Source organism: Lepisma saccharinum, chromosome 1, assembly GCF_977018435.1.
Source record: "Lepisma saccharinum chromosome 1, izLepSacc3.1, whole genome shotgun sequence".
Lineage (NCBI taxonomy): Eukaryota > Metazoa > Arthropoda > Insecta > Zygentoma > Lepismatidae > Lepisma > Lepisma saccharinum.
The window spans coordinates 146,129,145-146,148,954 of NC_139229.1; the positions used below are offsets into that span (position 1 = coordinate 146,129,145).

The 19,810-nt window shown below is 35.6% G+C and overlaps 1 protein-coding gene across 4 annotated transcripts in view; it reads left to right on the plus strand.

Moving 5' to 3' along the window:
* The window catches only part of Chd1 (chromodomain-helicase-DNA-binding protein 1), a 91,755-nt gene that overhangs the window by 34,680 nt on the left and 37,265 nt on the right, over window positions 1-19,810 (plus strand). For 3 of the 4 annotated variants that reach the window (XM_083139941.1, XM_083139952.1, XM_083139948.1), the window contains exons 5-11: window positions 2,443-2,637; window positions 3,708-3,886; window positions 4,897-5,066; window positions 8,240-8,399; window positions 9,569-9,825; window positions 11,353-11,466; window positions 14,750-14,914. In XM_083139941.1, the coding sequence (XP_082996067.1) occupies window positions 2,443-2,637; window positions 3,708-3,886; window positions 4,897-5,066; window positions 8,240-8,399; window positions 9,569-9,825; window positions 11,353-11,466; window positions 14,750-14,914 (1,240 nt within the window). The remainder of the gene's footprint in view (window positions 1-2,442; window positions 2,638-3,707; window positions 3,887-4,896; window positions 5,067-8,239; window positions 8,400-9,568; window positions 9,826-11,352; window positions 11,467-14,749; window positions 14,915-19,810) is intronic. The other variant, XM_083139944.1, reaches the window with a different exon arrangement.

The following is a 19,810-nucleotide window of genomic DNA, read 5'->3' on the forward strand; positions in this document are numbered from 1 at the left end:
ACTTTAAGTTGCCACCCCTTTCTAAATTCATTTACACCTTTATATAAATCTCTGATATTTTTATTTTTGCTGTTTGTTTCAATTTCGTTAATTTTGGTTTTCAAGTAATCTCTTTTTTTTACTTCTAAACGTGCGGTTAACTTCTCGCTTGATGAAAATAGCCTACAGAGTGGATTCTAAATACTTTTTTTTTTGTTTCTTGTGGAAGTATGTATATTTGAAGAAATGGTTTTGTTACCTCAGCAACAATGTCTTCAGGAATATTTTAAAAGCAAACTTCTGGTAACTTGACATGTTTAGTTGCAATATATTTAATATTGTAATTGGAGCTAGGCCCATACCACTTTAAACTGAAACTCTACTTATTCCCATCAATACTGAACCCGATACTTGAAAAGTGTAATAAGCTAAAGTTGTTGACAATAGTAATACATTTTATTATATTGTTTTTACATTAGAACTATAACATAGCAAATCTACCAGATGTTGTTTTAAAGTGTTCTTAATTCCACGTGAGTCAGTCGTTTAATCACAAAATCCATTTCTCCTCACAATGTTGCTGCAAAAATAAAGAGAATTATACAATTTTCAAACTTCCTTGGATATTTAAGACTCCCTGAAAGTATCCTGTGGCATTGTTTTGGACTCTTATTAAGATTTCCAGACCCCAGAAATGTTTTGGCTGCTATCGGTGATTAAGTTCCAACCAATATTGACAGCCTTAATTGTAATCTTTATTAATGTTTAATATGTATTAGATGGTTAGTGCTGCCATGAGTATGATGGTCTGTTCTACTACTTCTTTGATGTTAATAAAATAACTTGAAGTCATCTATTACCTACAGTATGAATGTAGGGAAAATTCTGTGTTTCTGCATTGCTCTATTTGTTATTATATCAGTCAATTTCACACAATCACTGCCTTCATGAGCATAGGTTATTGCATCTAGGATAGAGGAATACCTGCAGTACTGAACATTGTTGCAGAGAAATGAACGGAAAATACATGAAATGTGATCAAAATGAAATTGTCTAAATAACAACCTTGCAGACCTAGGGACTTCTGCATATACTCCATTAAATTTTGATTAAATCAGTGCTGTAGATTAGTAAGATGGAGGAAAAACTGCTGCCACTGTGATTTGCATCTGTTCAGTCCCTGCAACAGAACCTTTCAATTTGTCCCCATCCTGGGTAAGATTAATCCAGTTATGACTGTATTTACTAATTTTATCCAGATTCATCCCAATACTGTTATATTTATTTCGTATTTGCTTTTGTACAGGTCTCTTACATTGTAGCTTTTCTTGTATATACGCATTGCTTGCATTGTAGAATTATTTTCTTGTAGTTTACGCTTATTACAAGCATAAGAAAACAGTTTTTCTTTGTGACGTTTCAGGAGAACACACGCTCCCTGTGTGCATTCCGTTCCACAAGGGATTCTCACATAAAATTGCAAAAATTTTTAGAAGATTTAATTTCAAAATTGTTTTTAGATCACCAAGAAGTTTGGAATGTACATTTAATGAATTGAAAATTAGAAACTCTCTACCAGATGTGGAAACCACAGGAATATATAATATAAGTTGTTCATGTTCAAAGGATTATGTAGGACAAACAGCAAGAAAATTGGCAATAAGATGGCATGAACATGATTTGGACATTATAAATCTAAATCCAAGAAAAGGTTTGTCAGCTCACATCATCGAAGAGAAGCATTTGATTAAAAAGAGAAGGGTTGATGGGAAACACGGAGTTGAATGTCTGGGAAGCTTCGTTCATTGCAGAAGAACACTGGAATAAATTAAATAATGAAAATGGTAACATAGATCCAGTATGGAGTTTTCTTTTTCACAAATGGAGTAAGCCACCATCTTTAAAATTTAATGTAACAGAAAACATCAAGAAACTTTGTGAAAACAATGACGACTTTGAATTACCTGATGATATTTGGGATTCATAATTTTAAATTAAAAAAATGTGATCAAATTTTTTTATCTGAAATAAAAATAAAACAGACTGCTTCTTTTCACAGTTAGGTTGTTATATTACAACACTGTAACATTGACAACATCCATTATATAACTGATTATTTTTGTTTAAAAAATTGCTAACCATTTTTATAACTGTATTTTTAGGCAAAATAAAAATAAATGTCTGATGAAGGGAGTGTAGTGTGTTCTCCTGAAACGTCACAACGAAAAACTGTTTTCTTATGCTTGTAATCGTAAACTACAAGAAAATAACTCTTACATTGTACCATCAAGTTACTTAACAAGACCCTGTACATAGCATTCCATCATAAGAAATCAGTCTTTCTCTAAAAAATATTACATATGATGTACCAGATGTCTTCTATAAGTTACATTAAGTGTCCTTCTTCTATTGTATAATGTTTTGTTTTCTTCATTTGGTGATGATAATTTTTTTTTATTGTAGCTCCAATACGTACAATTCCGAATCTTCTGACTCTGAATCAGATGACTCAGATAGAGTACAGAAGCACTCAAGTAGGTCCTCTAGAAAACCCACGAAACCTCCATCAAGGAAGAAAGAAGTTAAAAGGTCAAGGAAGAGATATAGCGAGACATCTGATGAATCAAGTTTTGAAAGTGATGCAGATGCTAATCGGAGGTAAGGATTTTTTTAAAATTATTATTATTATTATTAGTGAGAAGAATTTACACTTTATTATCAACCATATCGGCTTGGTTTCTAGTTAGGATAGGATGAGATATTTGGTTGCTAGTATGGTAATATTTGTGAGTGGACGTAGGTACTGTTTGTGTATGTGTGAGTGAATGAGAGTTTGGGAGTATGTGTGAGTTCTCACAATATGGAAAGTTATTTTCTGCTGTGTTGTGCCATCCAATACCAGTGAAAGAAGATCCAGCAATCACATGAAAAAGGTCCTCATTCTGCCTCCCTACTTCACTCATCATTTTTCCTTTTTGGTATATTTTTCGTAACTCTTTCACCTCACTTTGCAATTGAAAGTCATGCATTTTTGTGAATCATCATCATCCTTCACCGTTTCCTGCCTCTGGCTCCGTCAGCATGGAAGTCAAGCCTCTCCATTGTTTCCTGGTCTTCCACCACTCCTCTCTTTTCTCAGACATCTTGGTCTCCCCCCCTTGGCCTTAAAGTTGTTGTTTTTTAATAAATAAAGGTGTGTGTTTGTTTTGTTGCATATTGCGGTGTATTAGATTTTAAAAATGTTTGTGAGCAAATGCTCCATTTTCACTGAATAAAGCCTTTCCTCACATAATTTCCAATGTAGAGTTTTTTCATAGATATATCACCATTTTTTTTATCTCGAGAGATGCTCAGACCTGCATGTGTTTGGCAGAATGGTTAGCACAGCACACTATAACTCAAAGGGTGCTAGGTTCAAATCCCGGTCTGGGCTTGGGTGTTCTTTGTGAGTGTCCATCAATTTTATCATGCCATCACCCATCCTCATTGTCATGATTAGCCAGAAGTGGCAGAAGAGCGACTTAAATAACCTGATTCAATCAATCCATGCATGTATATTTGAGAAGGCGTAGTTTTTCATTCATATCAAGTGAGCAGGTGCTTAGCCTTTTTATGTGTATGAAATGGAGTACATGTTCCAAAAATTTAAGAGATTTGAGTAATCTCAGTTTTATTAATATGACACTGTGTACTATTGGTAAAGCAAGTTTCATTAATGTTTATAATAGGGCCAGTTGTCGACGAGGTGGAACACAAGTTAGCTACAAGGAAGCCAGTGATGACGATAAAACAGGCTCTGAAGACTTGGTTGAAGTCGACTGGGGTCAGCAACCTGAGGTTCCAGCCGAACCAGACAATGCAGAAACAATAGAGAGAGTGTTAGCATTAAGAATTGGGAAAAAAGGAGGTTTGTATTGTTATGAATTAAAATTTCAACAATGTACTATTAGATTTGCTATTAGGCTTAATACATGTTTCTTGATGTACTCGTATGTATTGAGTATCACATAATGCCCCAATAGAATAATATGGCTAAGCAGTATAAATTATGTTCACCATCTGCCTGAAGATCTTGTTTATAATTAATGTCAATTCTTCTGGTAGTAGTTTACATTAATGTATTTTACCATTCCTTATGCTCATGTAAAAGAAGAAATCACATCTAAAAGCGTGGAAAAGGTCATTCTTACAAGTGGTTGAATCCTAAGTTTTGTTTCTATCCTTTCAGAGTTGTTTATGGTGTGAAAAATTAAGACATCAAAAGTGAGTAAAAGTTTTTAAAAAATGGAGAGCAAGATGTTAACCCTTCTTAACCATTTTAACCCCCTTTTAAAGTTGTAATTCCTGCATGTCAAGCCAATTGCAAATTCATCATCTAGCAGAAAATGGCTACCACCATAACCATTCATGATTTCAAAGTTGTACCTTTTCAGGTTGGCGCCAAGGCAGCTCTTTCATTCAAACTAATTATTGCAGTGGGGCTGTTGCAACCCAGAATTGTCTGTGACCATACTTGAAGAGAAAATATTTTCTAATATAACTTTTTTTACTGGAAAACTATATTTTTTTTACATACACACATGTCTACACAAGTCTCACGTGGGTCATCTGCATTCTGTTTTTCATCACAATTCCCACAATCCATTGTATTCATTTTCTGTGTAATGGAAGTGGTTGACTGTGATGGATCCATAACTTATGCTAGCAATGAAATAATGAATGGAAATGATGCCACTTATGAAATTATGAATACATGGCATCCCTGAAGAAGTAGTGGGAGTTTGTTTTGAAATGCAGAGAATTAGAAGTAAGCAACTGTACTGGTTTTGTATTATTTTATAGTGTTTTGTTTGTTTCGTTTTGTTATATGAACATTTAAGGAACTACGTTATTTATGTCTTAAAATTATCCTTTCAGCAACTGGTGCTAATACTACAATATATGCTGTTGAAGACAATGGGGATCCAAATGAGGGTTGTGATCCAAAGGATTCAGAACAATGTGAAACACAGTACCTCATCAAGTGGAAAGGCTGGTCACATATCCACAATACTTGGGAGTCAGATCAAACATTAAAGGATCAGAAGGTAATTTAAAATAATTTAAGAAATGTAAAATGGCAAAATACTGTATTTACTCTAGTACCCCTCACCCTCGAATAAGCCACACACCTGGATTTCAGAGAAGGGAAATGCAAAAAAAAAAAAAAATTCATGACTATTCAATCTTACACTTCCCTTAACATTTCTTAATTTGCTTGTAAACAGTATTTCTGCATATGTTTTGTGCATTATACCTCAATTGAGTGATACCTTATTTATGTACAAAGAAGAAATAGCACACTTTAGCAGAAATGTGGAATTTTATTTCAAATTAGACACACAAAAAAGAAGCCATCTTTCGCACTTACAAGTACTCTTCTCCACTACTGCCATCATCACAAAGAGAACCCGTCTTTTACACTTAAGACTACTCTTCTGCACTACTGTCATCATCAGAGCTTGCTTCCCCTGTATCACTTTCCCATATGTAGTCATCTTCTGTCCCATCGAGTTTGTTCGATATGGAAAACGTTTTGAAATTCTTCTCCACCAACATGGTTGAAATGCAGGACCATGCATTTTTAACCCACTGACAAAGGAGGTTGACATCAGGATGCTTAATTCCCCCGGTGTAAACTGGTGGTTATTTGAGGAAATCCAAGTTGTTTATTGTTCCTTTTGAGCAGTTTTAAAAGGCCGATTTATACACACATCAAGGGGTTGCAAAACTGATGTTAAGCCTCCAGGTATTATCACTTGGTCAGTCTTTTCTGAATCTAGAAGATGCTTAACTGCAGGGGTTGTATGGCCACGGAAACTGTCCATTACGAGCATGTTTTTCATGTTTAAAAGTGCTCCAGGTCGGTTTTGCCACACATGCTTGATCCAATCCTGAATTAGGCTTTCATCCATCCAACCTTTTTCTTGTGCTTGCACAAAAACTCCTTGGACACTAATTTTAGGAACAGTTTTTCTCTTTAGCACAATATATGGTGGAAGTTTTCTTCCATCTGCTGTAACACACATCATCACTGTGCATCGTTGTTTTTCATATCCAACAGTTTGCACAAGAACACTTTTTTCACCTTAGGGATGGGCCGATATGAAATTTTGCCCGATACCGATAAAATACCAATATAAAATTTACCGATACCGATAACCGATATTCTACCGATTCGATATAAAATTAGAAATGGTCCTTGAAGTACCTGAAATGTTCATTGATCTCCTTAATAAATGTGTGTTTTGAGGTGACTGCAGTGCAAGAGAAGCTAAATATTTAGACATTTACTTTTCAGAAAGAAGAGCATGGAAATTATCCATAAAATTACAACAAAATGGCAGAATTTTGCACTAAATTATAAGATATTTATCGATATATCAGATCTGTAAAATAATCGGTAATTTTACCGATACACCGATATGCCTATATCGGCCGATACCGATAGAGTACCGATTAATCGGTCCCATCCCTACTTTTTATTAACAGTAGAGTCAGATGGCATTTCAAAATAAACTGGGGTTTGATCCGCATTACCGATTTGTGATAAAACATATGAATGTTTTTTTCCACAAATTTATCACATAACGGAAAACGTAGGATTTTATCTTCAATTGCATCAGGAAGTCGCTAAACTCAGATTGTATCGTCTAAAAAACCTGACAATCCAAACCCGACTTGCTTTAAAACCATGAACTCCAAGTTCTTTTGCCAGTGAAAGAGCCTTCAATTTACACATTTCTGCAGAAACTCCAAATTCAAAGTGTCGTTTTTCACAAACATAGTCATGCAGCTTCCCTTCTATTTCCGGAAATTTAGCCTTTTGTCCTCGAAAAGCTCTCGGATTGCCACATGTGTTTAGCAGCATTTCCTTTTTTTTTCTCTCCAGTCTCTCACACAACTCTCACTTATATCATATTTCCGAGCATCAGCCAATTTCCCAATTTCCTGGCTTCTTGAATGAGGCGTAACTTTTCATGTGCTGTAAAAGATTGCAATCTTCTTCTTTTAGTCCTCATCTTGCTTTTAGCATCCATCTGTGAAGCAAGATAAGAAGGACCCTACTCAAATGAGTCATTGCAACACAAAACAAGCCTTACAACTTCCCCCACCCACACCCACGCAGCTGGACTGGCCAGACGTAAATGTCCAGCTGGTTGCTGTCTTTATCTTTCTTGGCGCCAGTGTAACTGCAGAATGATTCCCTTGGCAAAAGGCAAAGGAGAATATTCTTTTACCTTCTGTCTGCAAGCTTTTCATGAATTAAGTTGACCCAATTTTTTAAAGGAGGAGGAGGAGAAGGGGGCGAGGTGAAGAAACAATGCACATAATGCAGTGCAGGGGGGGGGGGGAGAACTGTGATTTAATTAAACCAGGACATATTTAGTATGATTTTTTCCACTTGATACATGAATTATGGCAAACATGTTTTGTTTTCTTTCCGAGAACACAGACTGTGAGATAACATCTTGACCTTCACTCGTTCTCTCGTAAGCTTGATAAGCTCTATACTCGAGTAAGCTGCGCACTCCCATTTTCTGCAACGTTCGTAAGGAAAAAAAGTGTGCGGGGTATTCGAGTAAATACGGTAGGTTGTAATAACATCATATATGAATGACTGTCTAGTAACTAGAAGTACTAATCACTTGGTACAGTTGTGTGGGGCCACTAACTCCATCCCCAACCACACTTCTTGTGCAGGGGATGTCTTTACCCTTTTTTACACTTTCTTATAGTCATGGATTAAGAGAGCTCTATTGTTTTCAGTTACAGGATTTTCTAAATTTAAGAATCTGGATTAAATTACATGAAACAAAATGATGCATAGAAGCTTGTAATGTATATAGATTGCATGTTTATCATTAATACCACTAACACACATATATTTACTGCCTACTTGTAATAAATGCTAAATTAATCATTTGCCAAGAATGGTGTGTCATATAGTGTCAATCATACATTTACCATTTTTCTCTTATCGTGTATTTCTTCTACCAATCATTTGTTCTGACCATAGCATGATTAATAGCAGTGTTTGTACTTTTATAGTAATATTTTCCAACTGAGGGCATAAAGTGACATTTTTCATTTTGCACTATAATTACATGAAAATATTTTATTTATAGTTTATCATAGTGAATGTTACTGTAATTGCTGTACTTGTAGTGTCATCAACATGAAGATAAGGTTTGTGTAAATTATATATTTTTTGTCACAGGTTAAGGGAATGAAGAAGCTAGAAAACTTTATCAAACGTGAGGAGGAGCTGTCAATTTGGAAAGATCATGCAACACCAGAAGATATTGAATATTATGAATGCCAATTGGAATTGCAACAAGAATTATTGAAGAGCTATAATGAAGTTGAAAGAATAATATGTAAGAATCATATTCTGCTTTATGTAACAATATATAAATTAATTACTAAATGCAGATTTTTGTGCGCAGAGAATAGGAGGGGTATGATATGCCTGCACGGAACAAAACCTATTACGAGTATTGTTGGTCACATACTAAATTGTTATCATCATTCTGCACAAGGAATTTGTCTTATAGCAGAGTGGTTATCAAAGAATTGGAAGGTTTAATCAGAACATGGCTGAAATTGGTAAAATTCAGAAAAATGCAATTTTTAAATTGAATTTCTAAAAAATGTAAAGAAAAAGAAGAAGAAAAACATTTTACCCAGGACATGTGCAGTAAATTAAAACATAATTAAGAAACAAGGAGTTTGCACCCTTCACATAATTCCCATACAATTCAGACTGCATGAAGTACAGAAAAATATCAGACGGTATTTAATCACAGTGATAGTTTGCAATATCAATATTCCAATACTAATATCCCTGTAACATGTGCTTACTTTATCTGTGAATTTTATTTTTTGTTCTATTAATTTCAGTGGCAACTTCAGTCTGGGAACTTGTTGATTTGGTGCTTGATACAAGGGTAGCAAATCATACTTGCAGAAAAGTGAAGCATGTGCCACAGTAATATTAATATCTCCCTGCATTTTCTGTTCCTCGAAACTTAAATCTGAAACTGACTTAATATTGGCCACTATTATCATAACTCTAGTTAATTTCAAATCTGTTCACCACCAGCATTAATATATATAATAGGGATGGGACCGATTAATCGGTACTCTATCGGTATCGGCCGATATAGGCATATCGGTTTATCGGTAAAATTACTGATTATTTTACCGATCCGATATATCGATAAATATCTTATAATTTAGTGCAAAATTCTGCCATTTTGTTGTGATTTTTATGGATAATATCCATGCCCTACTTTCTGAAAAAGTAAATGTCTAAATATTAAACCTTTTTTGCATTGCAATCAGCTCAAAACGCACATTTATTATGGAGATCAGTGAAAATTTCAGGGTCTTCAAGGACCATTTCTAATTTTATATCGGATCGGTAGAATATCGGTTATCGGTATCGGTAAATTTTATATCGGTACTGTATCGGTATCGGCCAAAATTTCATATCGGCCCATCCCTAATATATACTTATGCCAACATATCGGTTTTAATCTTGCAGCTGAATACAAGAAACCTGATGGCCCTCATCCTGACTATTATGTAAAGTGGGAAAGTCTTCCGTATGCAGAAGCAACGTGGGAAGATGGTTTATTAATCGTCAAGAAGTGGGAGAATAAAATCAGGGAATTTAGGGAAAGAGAGGACTCCAAAAGAACTCCATCGAAATTATGCAAAGCATTGAAATCTAGACCAAAATTTGTTCCTGTGAAACAACAACCGTCATATGTAGGCAGACATGAGGTAGGTATTAAAAAGGTATGTTAATATTTCTAGTACCACTGCTTTGTCCTGCTACAGTCATGGCCGGTATGGGTGTTAAAATCAAATGTTTCGTAAGTGCATTTGCATGTATGCATTTATAAATTTGTGTGCTGTAATTCTTGCTATAATTATTAAATTTTTGTGGTGTCTGGTTACTAACTGGTTGGAAACAGTTGAGTTATCATCACTTTCCTTTTACTCTGTGTCCAGCTTAATCTGGCTTTGGTACTGTAACAACTGTGTATACTTATAATTAATTATTAGAAGAAACTAAATTCCACTGCATGTGGAAATAGTGTTTTATTAATTAAGCATCAGAGTGTTTGATGCGTAAATAAGTATTTGCAATGTCTGCATGTTTGTTTTTTGTTAGTATTAATTAACTTTGATGACCCAGTCAATATATTCCTTTGTAATCAATGCGTTAAATTTAAAATTCTGCTCAAGTTCCTGGCACTAGGTTTAGCTGCTCAAATGTTTGAGGTGATCTCTGCCGATTCTCAGGAACTAAAAAAAGTTGCACTTGTAAGCCGTCACTTGTTGCCAAAGTGTAGCTTTTGTTGACTGTGAACTTTAGAAAAATATTCCATTTTCCTATAAACATTTTGTGTTTATTATAGGGTTGAGTGGATACCAGTACCACTAGTATCAGTATCAGCAAGTATTGTATCATTAATACCAGCTGATAATTTTCTAGAGTCTGAATGTCTCGTGCAGAGTTCACAAATATTCTGCATGAATCTTTAATGGAGTCTAAATTGTGGAAAGTGCATAATTTTCTTTATTTTTTCAACATTGAGGGAAGAACGAATTTTGTAATTGAATGATTATCTCATGTGCGGTTATGAATAGTTTAAAGCAAAAGTGGTAGATTGCTATGATATAGTTTGAATGGAAAATTTATAGATCTATATTAAAATTTATAATTATTCTAAGCTGCTTTGAGTTCTTACAATTTTCATGTATTGGTATTGGTGGGAATTGGTACGTGTTTTAACAGTGGTATCAGCTTAGCCCCAGTTTATTGCATAGCTTCATTTCTCATACTATCACTTAAGTGTTGGTTTTAAGAAGTAGAGCATCTGAGATGTGTGCATCTTCTTAGTGATATTGTGAAGCTTAAGGCATTTTTCAATGGCTTATATAATCAAAAAGAATCCTCAATGAGCAAACCGTTACAAAGAAAAGTTGTTAGTCACCTGGAGGACCCATTTCATGAAGTGTATTCTACTTTGGGTGTCTCATACCTTGCACCACACATAAATGTGGCCAGCTGCTGCAATGCATACCATGCACTGAGAAGCTTTAGAAACCATTCCCAAATACTCACATCTCACATGCACCTGTTCTTAAAAACCAAGGTTTTATAGGCTATTGCACAGAATACTGGAAACCCTCTTTTCTAGCTTTAAAAATAGTTGGATAGCCAGCCATTCACCAAGCATTTTAGTGCAAAGCTGAATTTGTCTCAACATATTTTTCTTCCATTAGACACATTTTGAACAATATATTTTCTTCCAGGATTTGCAGTTGAGAGATTATCAGTTAGATGGTCTAAATTGGCTAATTCATTCGTGGTGTAAGGAAAACTCTGTGATACTGGCAGATGAGATGGGTCTTGGCAAAACTATTCAAGTGGGTATTTTTATACTATATTTATTTAGAGATGGTTTTCATAATTAATATTGTGTAGATGTTAATATCTCTTCCTTAGGCTCTTCTAAATTATTATTATTATATTATTATTATTCAGCAAACTTACACAAAGGTTACCTAAATGTTAGGTATGAGATAAAATCAATGTCAGCCAGTATAGATATACTGGCAAAAGTATCAGTAATTTTATTGATCTGATGTTTCCATTAAAATTCCATGGCACATAGCTTGTAATGTGGTACACAATTCCGCAGTCTTGTAAATGCATGTAAAAGTTTCATTCATAAGACAAAATTTTGTAAAGCAAATGGTTTTGTAAAGTAAATGTCTAAATATGCAAATTCTTATCCCAAAGCAGAACCCATTGCAGACACCTGGTTTTGTACATTAATTAAAGAGGTGAATGAACTATTCAAGATCTTCAAGGAACATCGATAATTTTATATCAAATGTGTGGAATATCAGGTATCATAAAGTCAATTTTATATAGGCGCTTACTTTATTGGTATTGACAAAAATTTCATATCAGTTCATGCTTGCTAAATATGCAATGTCAGTATCAAGTAATATGGTGGAAAATATATTTAGTTTTTATTCATATCGTCAAACACAATTAAGTTAAAGAAGCATCTGTTGAGTCAAACTACATCTTGCAATTATTCATATGCGAGTTGCTTCTGATAACTGTTTAGCCTGAAGATATGAATGAGATATATGTGAAAAGTCATTATTTGCATATGTTTTAAAATGTGCTGTTTATGATTCATCATCATCATCCTTTGCCGTTTCCTGCCTCTGGTTGGGTCGGCATAGAAGTCAAGCCTCTCCATTTTTTCCTGGTCTTCCACCACTCCTCTCTTTCCACTGTGTTCCAATCTTGTTCTCTTCTCCTAACACTGTACTCTATCTGCTCTTTCCACCAACATCTTCATCTCCCCCTTGGCCTTATTCCCACTCCTTGTGCATGATAATCTCTTACTGGTAGTCTTTCTTCATCCATCCTCTTCATGGTGAATATCAGGTCTACTGTTTGATCTGCCTCTTCTGAATCCATATTGTTCCTCTCTCATGTTCAGCTCTGTTACTTCTCTTATTTTTTCTCTAATATTTTCTCATACACCTTTGCTGAGTGGCACATAAGTGTTATTCCTTTCTGTCACCCTTCTTGAATATGGGAACTATTAGTCCCTTTGTCCATGATTATAAATAATAAACAAAACGAACAGTCAGTTATGTTCGCAATAAAATTTCATATAATATATATATTATAAAAAAAAAACATTTAATTATGATATGTGAGTATGCTTCGTTGGTCAAAGCGATGTTTCGGGGGTCTTCCTCAGGCTTCTTCCTAGGCACGTATCAAAACACCATGCCACGTCAAGTTACGTCAAACAAGGAATAGGGTAACAGGATAAAATTGGTAAAAAAAATTTTTTGTTAAAACTTGCCCTTGCCTCGATGTATTATTCCATGCCCTTTTCATCCTTCCTTAAAAACCCCCGAAAATGTATAAAAGTAGAACTTAAAACTGTTAAACTACACTCTCCTCGGTCTTCCATGTAGGTACCCGTTGGTCTTCCTTGTAGAATGCAGGAAGTTGCCAGAGGCTATTCCCCCTCCCACGTTGCACCCCTCCCCTTAGCCATTACGTCATTTCGAGCTCGAAATCCCGTGTTTCCTGGGCTGCGTGGACTACTTCCGGCATGACATGAAATCTTATTTTATGTTTCTTATCGATATCCCATCTTTTAAACATATTTATCCAAATTTCATCTAGATTCCCGTCATCCCTATTCAGTTTCTTATTCTTTCCTTGCATATATTAGCAGCCTCATACATGTTTCTATTTATTGATTTATTTTCTCTTCTAATGACCTCCCTTTTCTTAATTTTATGTTGGTTTTCTATGATGTGTTCAGACAAACCTATTCTGGGTATTTCCTCCTTCCACTCTTCCCCCTTCCTTATGTGTCCCCCCTTTCCTCTTTTTCACAAATTTTGTGGGCTCCCCTTCGTATCCTCCTCATTATTTCATTCTCCCCATATCCATTCCTCTTTCCTACCCCCATAATCCATTCTTCCTCTTTTATCAGTTCCTGCTTATGATTACATAGCCTATTCGCCCTAATATAGATTTTCAAAAATACATTGTTTTGTGTTCTCGCATGCTCCGATTCTTTCCTGATATATAGGTCCCCTGTCAATGCTTTATTGAAAACACCCATTCTAATTCCCTCTTTGGTATGCATCGAGGCAAGGGCAAGTTTTAACAAAAAAAAATTACCAATTTTATCCTGTTACCCTATTCCTTGTTTGACGTAACTTGATGTGGCGTGGTGGTTTGGTACGTGCCTAGGTAGAAGCCTGAGATAGGGGGTGGTAAGACCCCTGAAACATCACTTTGACCAACGAAGCATACTGACATATCGTAAGTAAATGGTATTTTATATTTTACATGAAATTTTATTGTTTACTAAAAGTGAGTAATTCGCACTGTGTAAAATATGAATACAGTTATGTTCAGTTTTATTATTTATAAAAGGCAATTTACAAATCTGAAATTATGTAATCTTACCTGTGTATAAACACACAAACACAAACTGTCAAATTCTTGGGATATATATCATTCCCACTAACAGAACTAAAAGAAAGAGAGGGAATGTAAGATGCCTGGTTCTTATCCTGACAATGAGGATGAGATATCCTGGCAACAGTGACAGCCTTTTTTGAGGTATTTACTATTTACTTAGCCTGCTTTTAATTAAAATAAGACTTTCCTGCAATTAGCCTTTTCTTACATTTGAAGCAGTGTTTTGGCTTTGCTCTTATTCATAATATTTAATTTGTAAATGAAAAATCCATAAACAATATTACTATACATCTTGGCTTGAGACTTGGTACTCGTCAAATGTTCCATTAAACATTCAAGGCAGAGCGTTACATTTTTCAGCTGTAAGCTGTCTTTATGCATAGTCAGCAATAAATCTGTCTTGTAATTATCCCATGGAAAGTCCTTGTGGTTGTTACAACCCACAAGTGCCCATGACATTCCATCTCATTATTGCAGAGCCATATGGAGTGCCCAATCTGATCATTAACCCCCTTCCCCTTGGTTTTGCTATTTGACATTTCTGTTCTGTGTGTTTAACAAATTAATAAACAAAGAGAAAAATAATTTTTTGATTAAAATTCTCACTGCAGGTGAAAAATCATTAATATTTGTAGCTCACTGATTTAATTTTATTTCATTTTGTTACAGACCATCTGTCTACTCTATTATTTATTCCACACATACCAAGTGCATGGGCCATATTTATTGGTTGTTCCTCTCTCTACAATGACATCTTGGCAACGAGAGTTCTTTCAGTGGGCACCAGAACTCAATGTGGTTACTTATTTGGGAGATGTGAACTCTCGGAATATTGTAAGTACAAGTAATTCTAACGTACATTCTTTTCAATACTTATATGCTAAATAATAGAAGTAGATATATCTAAAGGTATAACATGATATAGCTTAGAAATATTGAGGGGTGGATCATTCTCAAAAAAAGGGTAGAAACTTCTCCAGCAGTCATAAAAAATATTTTTAAAAATATTTACACATTTTTTTCAGTTAGATAGTTATTAGTTTCAAGATTCATCAGTTTTATTTCTTCCAGAAATATTTTTTCCTATTTTCGAAATTTTACACAGAACGTAGATTTCCCACTCCGTGGACTGTCCGCATTCAAAATTTATGAATGTAGATTATTTTAGTATCTTTTCCTTTAGACGAGTTAATTTTTAATATATTATGACTAATGAAGTAATCACCTTAGAATATCCTATGGACATCAAAAAATATTTTTATGAAAATCTTGGTTGAGTAAGATGTCAAAATATAATGTCCCAGGGGAAACTGTCCACTCCATGGACACTTGTTAAAAGTTCCTATAAAAATCCATAGAGTGCAACACGGTTCACTCCACATCAGGAAATTGGAGGGAATGGAAGCCATTGTGATTTCAAGGGACAGGTAGATGTGCTTGTCTTGCCTTTTGTATGAGATTTTTGGGATTAAGTTTTGATATCCAAACTTTGTTGAGATCTCAAGGTGAGAAATTTTGGAAATCAATTATTATAATGATTTGATTGATTTAGTCTATTTTATTTCACGTTTTGTACCTCTTGGCTAATTTGCGAAGATGGGGATGAGTGATGAAATGATGAAATTGATGGATGGACATTCACAAACAACCAAGCCCGAGTGGGATTCGAACCTGGGACCCTTGGTGTCGCAGCGCCACAGGGTCCGGCTATAATGATTTGAGTAATACACACTATGTACAGAACTCATCTGAAAATATTTGTTTGCATAAATTGTATTTCCATGCAGTAACACAATAAAATAAAACATTTAGTCCCAGAGTGGACATAGATGCTCACAGAGAGGATAGTGTTGTCCACAGAGGGGACAATTTCATATTTTTATCAGTTGTTCAATCCGAATCAATAAAACTATTTGTAATTTTAGACCCAGTTATCCTTTTAATGTGAGTTCTTATAGATTCGAAAATATTTCTTTCTTTTCTTGTTCGCCAAATTCATAAGCTAAGTTGTTGATAGGGAATTCAATTTTTAAAAAAATTAACCTGCCAAATATATAGTAGTTTAAAATAATTTAATAATATTTCTGAAACTGGCTACCCTCTTAACTTTTCTTAATTCTGAGTAAGGAACTCAAATAAATTGAATGTTAAGGGAGAAAACAGGGTAAGTCAATTTTCTGTCATAAGCCAGGTAGTGGTGTAATTTCCTGCCATGTGGATGCAATTTACACTTCCAGTCATCAAAGCATATGCTTTTTATAACTTTTCATTTAAATGTTCAGTAACATTTTGCAATTAAAATTTAATATTTCTGGAGTTTGGCAAGTGTTGAATTACCAGTTTTTCCCTTCTGCACCTTCAATTAACAAGCAACGTACAGTCAACTCTCGATTCAACGACCTTTCACAGTTCCCGGGAAAAGGGTCGTTATTTCGAAGGGGTCGTTATTGGAATTTGCACCAATTTTCAGCTTAAAGGGAGCTCAAACGGACACAAAGATACCTAGGAGATGGTAACACCATTTATCCTGGTAGTTATACAACCTGTTATGCACAGGATGCGTGTTGTGAGAAGGAAAATAGAACATGAAAAAGTTTTCACAAAAGAGAATTTAAAATAATGTTACTTTGTTTCAATTGTGCACAGTCATTGCTTTTCCAGGAAATTCTTACAATTCTAGTTAATGAGAAACCCGTTTCCACTGAGACCTATGGAAAGGAAAACAATCTCTCCCTTATTGCAAGCGAAACTCGAAGAATCTTGACACCAGTCAGACTGGTGCCAGCAAAAGTCGGGAGATAATCGGGCAGAATGAATGTTTACCAGAATACGGGTTTACTGGAGCATTGTCTGTTACAAGATTAACTGGTAAGATTAGATCTCTCGGGAGAAACAACACAACCTCTCTAGGTACCAGACAAAAAAAATAAAGGCAGGGCTGTAATTTTCATTCTGGTTCGGTTGTGTAAAATACATCGTAAAAAAAAGTCACTTTTCTTTGCTTCAACCAACTTCATTCACCCTCCTTCCCCATTCAAGGGAGCAGTCCAAACTCCTTCCTTGACTTGCATTGTAATCCAGCGTGAAAAAGGAAATGCGCAACTTGCGATCTATTTTCACCCAAAGCGTATTGTAGGACAGGTCATTAAACAAGTGGCAGTTGATAATCATTCGGGTTTGGAATTGAATTTCACTTTAAACTGTATATTTAGTCCCGATTAGCCCATCAGAATAAAATGAACTGAAAACAAGCTTTATGAAACTGCGCATTTTCACATATCAAAATGGTAGATCGTTATTTACTCTCAGGTTAATCGACCGACAATTTAATGTTGGATTTAGGAGTATTCTCGATGTTAAACACCCACCCCTCCAAACGTTTTCCCCTTGAATAATGTCTTTTTAATCAGTCTCAGCGACCATTCCTACATTGAACACACTTTTTTTTTCCTCCACATGAATGGTTCTGAAGAAAGGTAAATTAAATTTACAGTTGTGCTTATCAGAAGGCACAGAACATGAAGTTATTTTAACTCTTGTTTTGCTTTCTGGAGATCGAATTTCGTTATCGTCAAATCAAAACAGCTTTGCGAGATTCAAAACAATAACTTTTTCTTTGCGCTGGATGAGTCATCGCTGTTATCTGCAAGCAAGAGCTTAGCAGACGCTAGACAAAACACTGGCGCCAGCTGCATCGTAAAAACAAAGAGACCGGCTGGAAGTTCGAGCAACAGGTGGCGGAAGAGAAAAGTCCCAGCATTTTAAAGATAACGCAACTGTCGAAGACGGAACTTTTAACAGCAGTGTAAAGAAGAAAGAAATGACCCTTGCTTTACGTTTTACGGTCTTACCACGCAACAGACAATAATACGGGCAATATTTCCTATGCAGACAACAGCATTAAAAAAAATATATAATAAATAAATTTAAAAAAAAACAACTGAATTCTGCAATTATCAACATTGTCGTGCACACCAGTGGCGGAGAATGAGCTGGGGAAAGGGGGGGGGTCCCTTTTTGTTTTACTTGTTCTATGGTTTTTGTTCGTTTTCAAGAATATATCCAGAACTGGTTGCCCCATTTTAGACGGAAAGGAAGAGGGATGGGTCCTTTTCCACCCTCGCCTGTAATCAGCCCGCATCAGCAAGAAAATCGTGGCTGAAACAATCTGCATCGCACCCCCCCCCCCTACATTTCCTGACAGGAAAAGAGGAAGTCAGTAAGCCAACGGAACACTTTTTTAGCAGATATTACGACATCGACACAATTAGGAAAACATATGAAGTGGGAAACGGGAGTTATGATGCACGTAAGAGCGAAGTAAACTTTTGTGGAAACCTGGATGACAACGCATTAAGCGGGTTGACGATCTTTAGTTCACCTATGTGGTTTTGATTATCTCTAACAGTTTCGCTTTTTTATGAAGTGTTGCAGGGAACAAAGAACACATTTTGAATGAAAGCGGTTACCGGAAGTTGTCGGCTACAAGGCCGAGAGTTGCTCACTCACGGGAACCTGCTGAACTGGACAGATGGGCCAGACTAACAGGTGCCACACATCTGTATTTTCGAACATTCCTGCGATCTTATCTCTCAAGGTGGTGTATTTATTGATGAAAGAGCTTGACCTGCCATACACATTGGCAAAAATTGCAAGTACAGCTGTCATTTCGGGCTGCTCCCACCCTTCCCCGCGAGTTTTCAGCAGCTCTTAGGACAAGGAAACAAAAGGTCGATTTAAAATAACATCCAAGCACATTCGATCTTCTCTTCTCGCGTATCCAAGAGAAAGCGTGGCAAAACAAGCCTGGCGCGTTGGGTAGCGGCCGTCGGGTGCGGGGTAACATTGGTGCACTTGAGGGAGGGGAGGGCAGAGGTCAAGTGCTATTGGATATCACTCAAGCATGGTGTGGTGGTGTCTTATTTTTAGTTCAGACCCAATTGTGAGCGGTAGAGCGCTCGTGAAGGAAATGAGTGGGGAAAAAAACAACGCATTTTTCGGCCGATTTCCTTCAATTTTTCAACTTTTTTTTTTCAAACTTTTCTATCTTTTTCTGAATTTTTCACGGTTCCCGGGAAAAGGGTCGTTACTTCGAGAGGGTCGTTATACCCGGGGTCGTAGAATCGAGAGTTGACTGTAATATTAAAAACATTGGACGATTTGTTTCTCTAGTCTTAAATAAAGTTCAAGTCTACTTTTCACCAAGGAAAAGGTTACGTACAGAAAAAGTTTCATTGCTTAAAAGGAAAATAACACAGAAATTCATTCTACGGACTTCAAAATCCACTCTATGGAGATGAGAAAGTCTCACGTGGACAATTATGTCCACTCCTTGGACAATTATGTCCACTCCTTGGACAAGCTACATTTACAATTTTTAAGTTTTTAATTAAATAGGAGCAAATGATCTTGGCCAAGGTTAGCATTTGATTAGGTTCTTTAAGGACAGAATGTTTCATTATTTTTACAAATTTTCAACAATTGTATTTTTTTGTGAAATCATCTCTTCATTTCTACCCCTTTTTTTTTTGGAGAATGGCCCGCACATAACGTATTGAAAAGTAAAGTGTAAATTTTGGCCCACATAAATTGGTATCAGATGTTGGTAGCTCCATGGTAAAATATTAGCTCTGTATGCTAAGGATCCAGGTTGAATCTCTGGTTAATCCTCAATTTTTATGTATCTTTTCAGTATGCTATAATTTCCCAAATGCATTGCAAAATTATCAG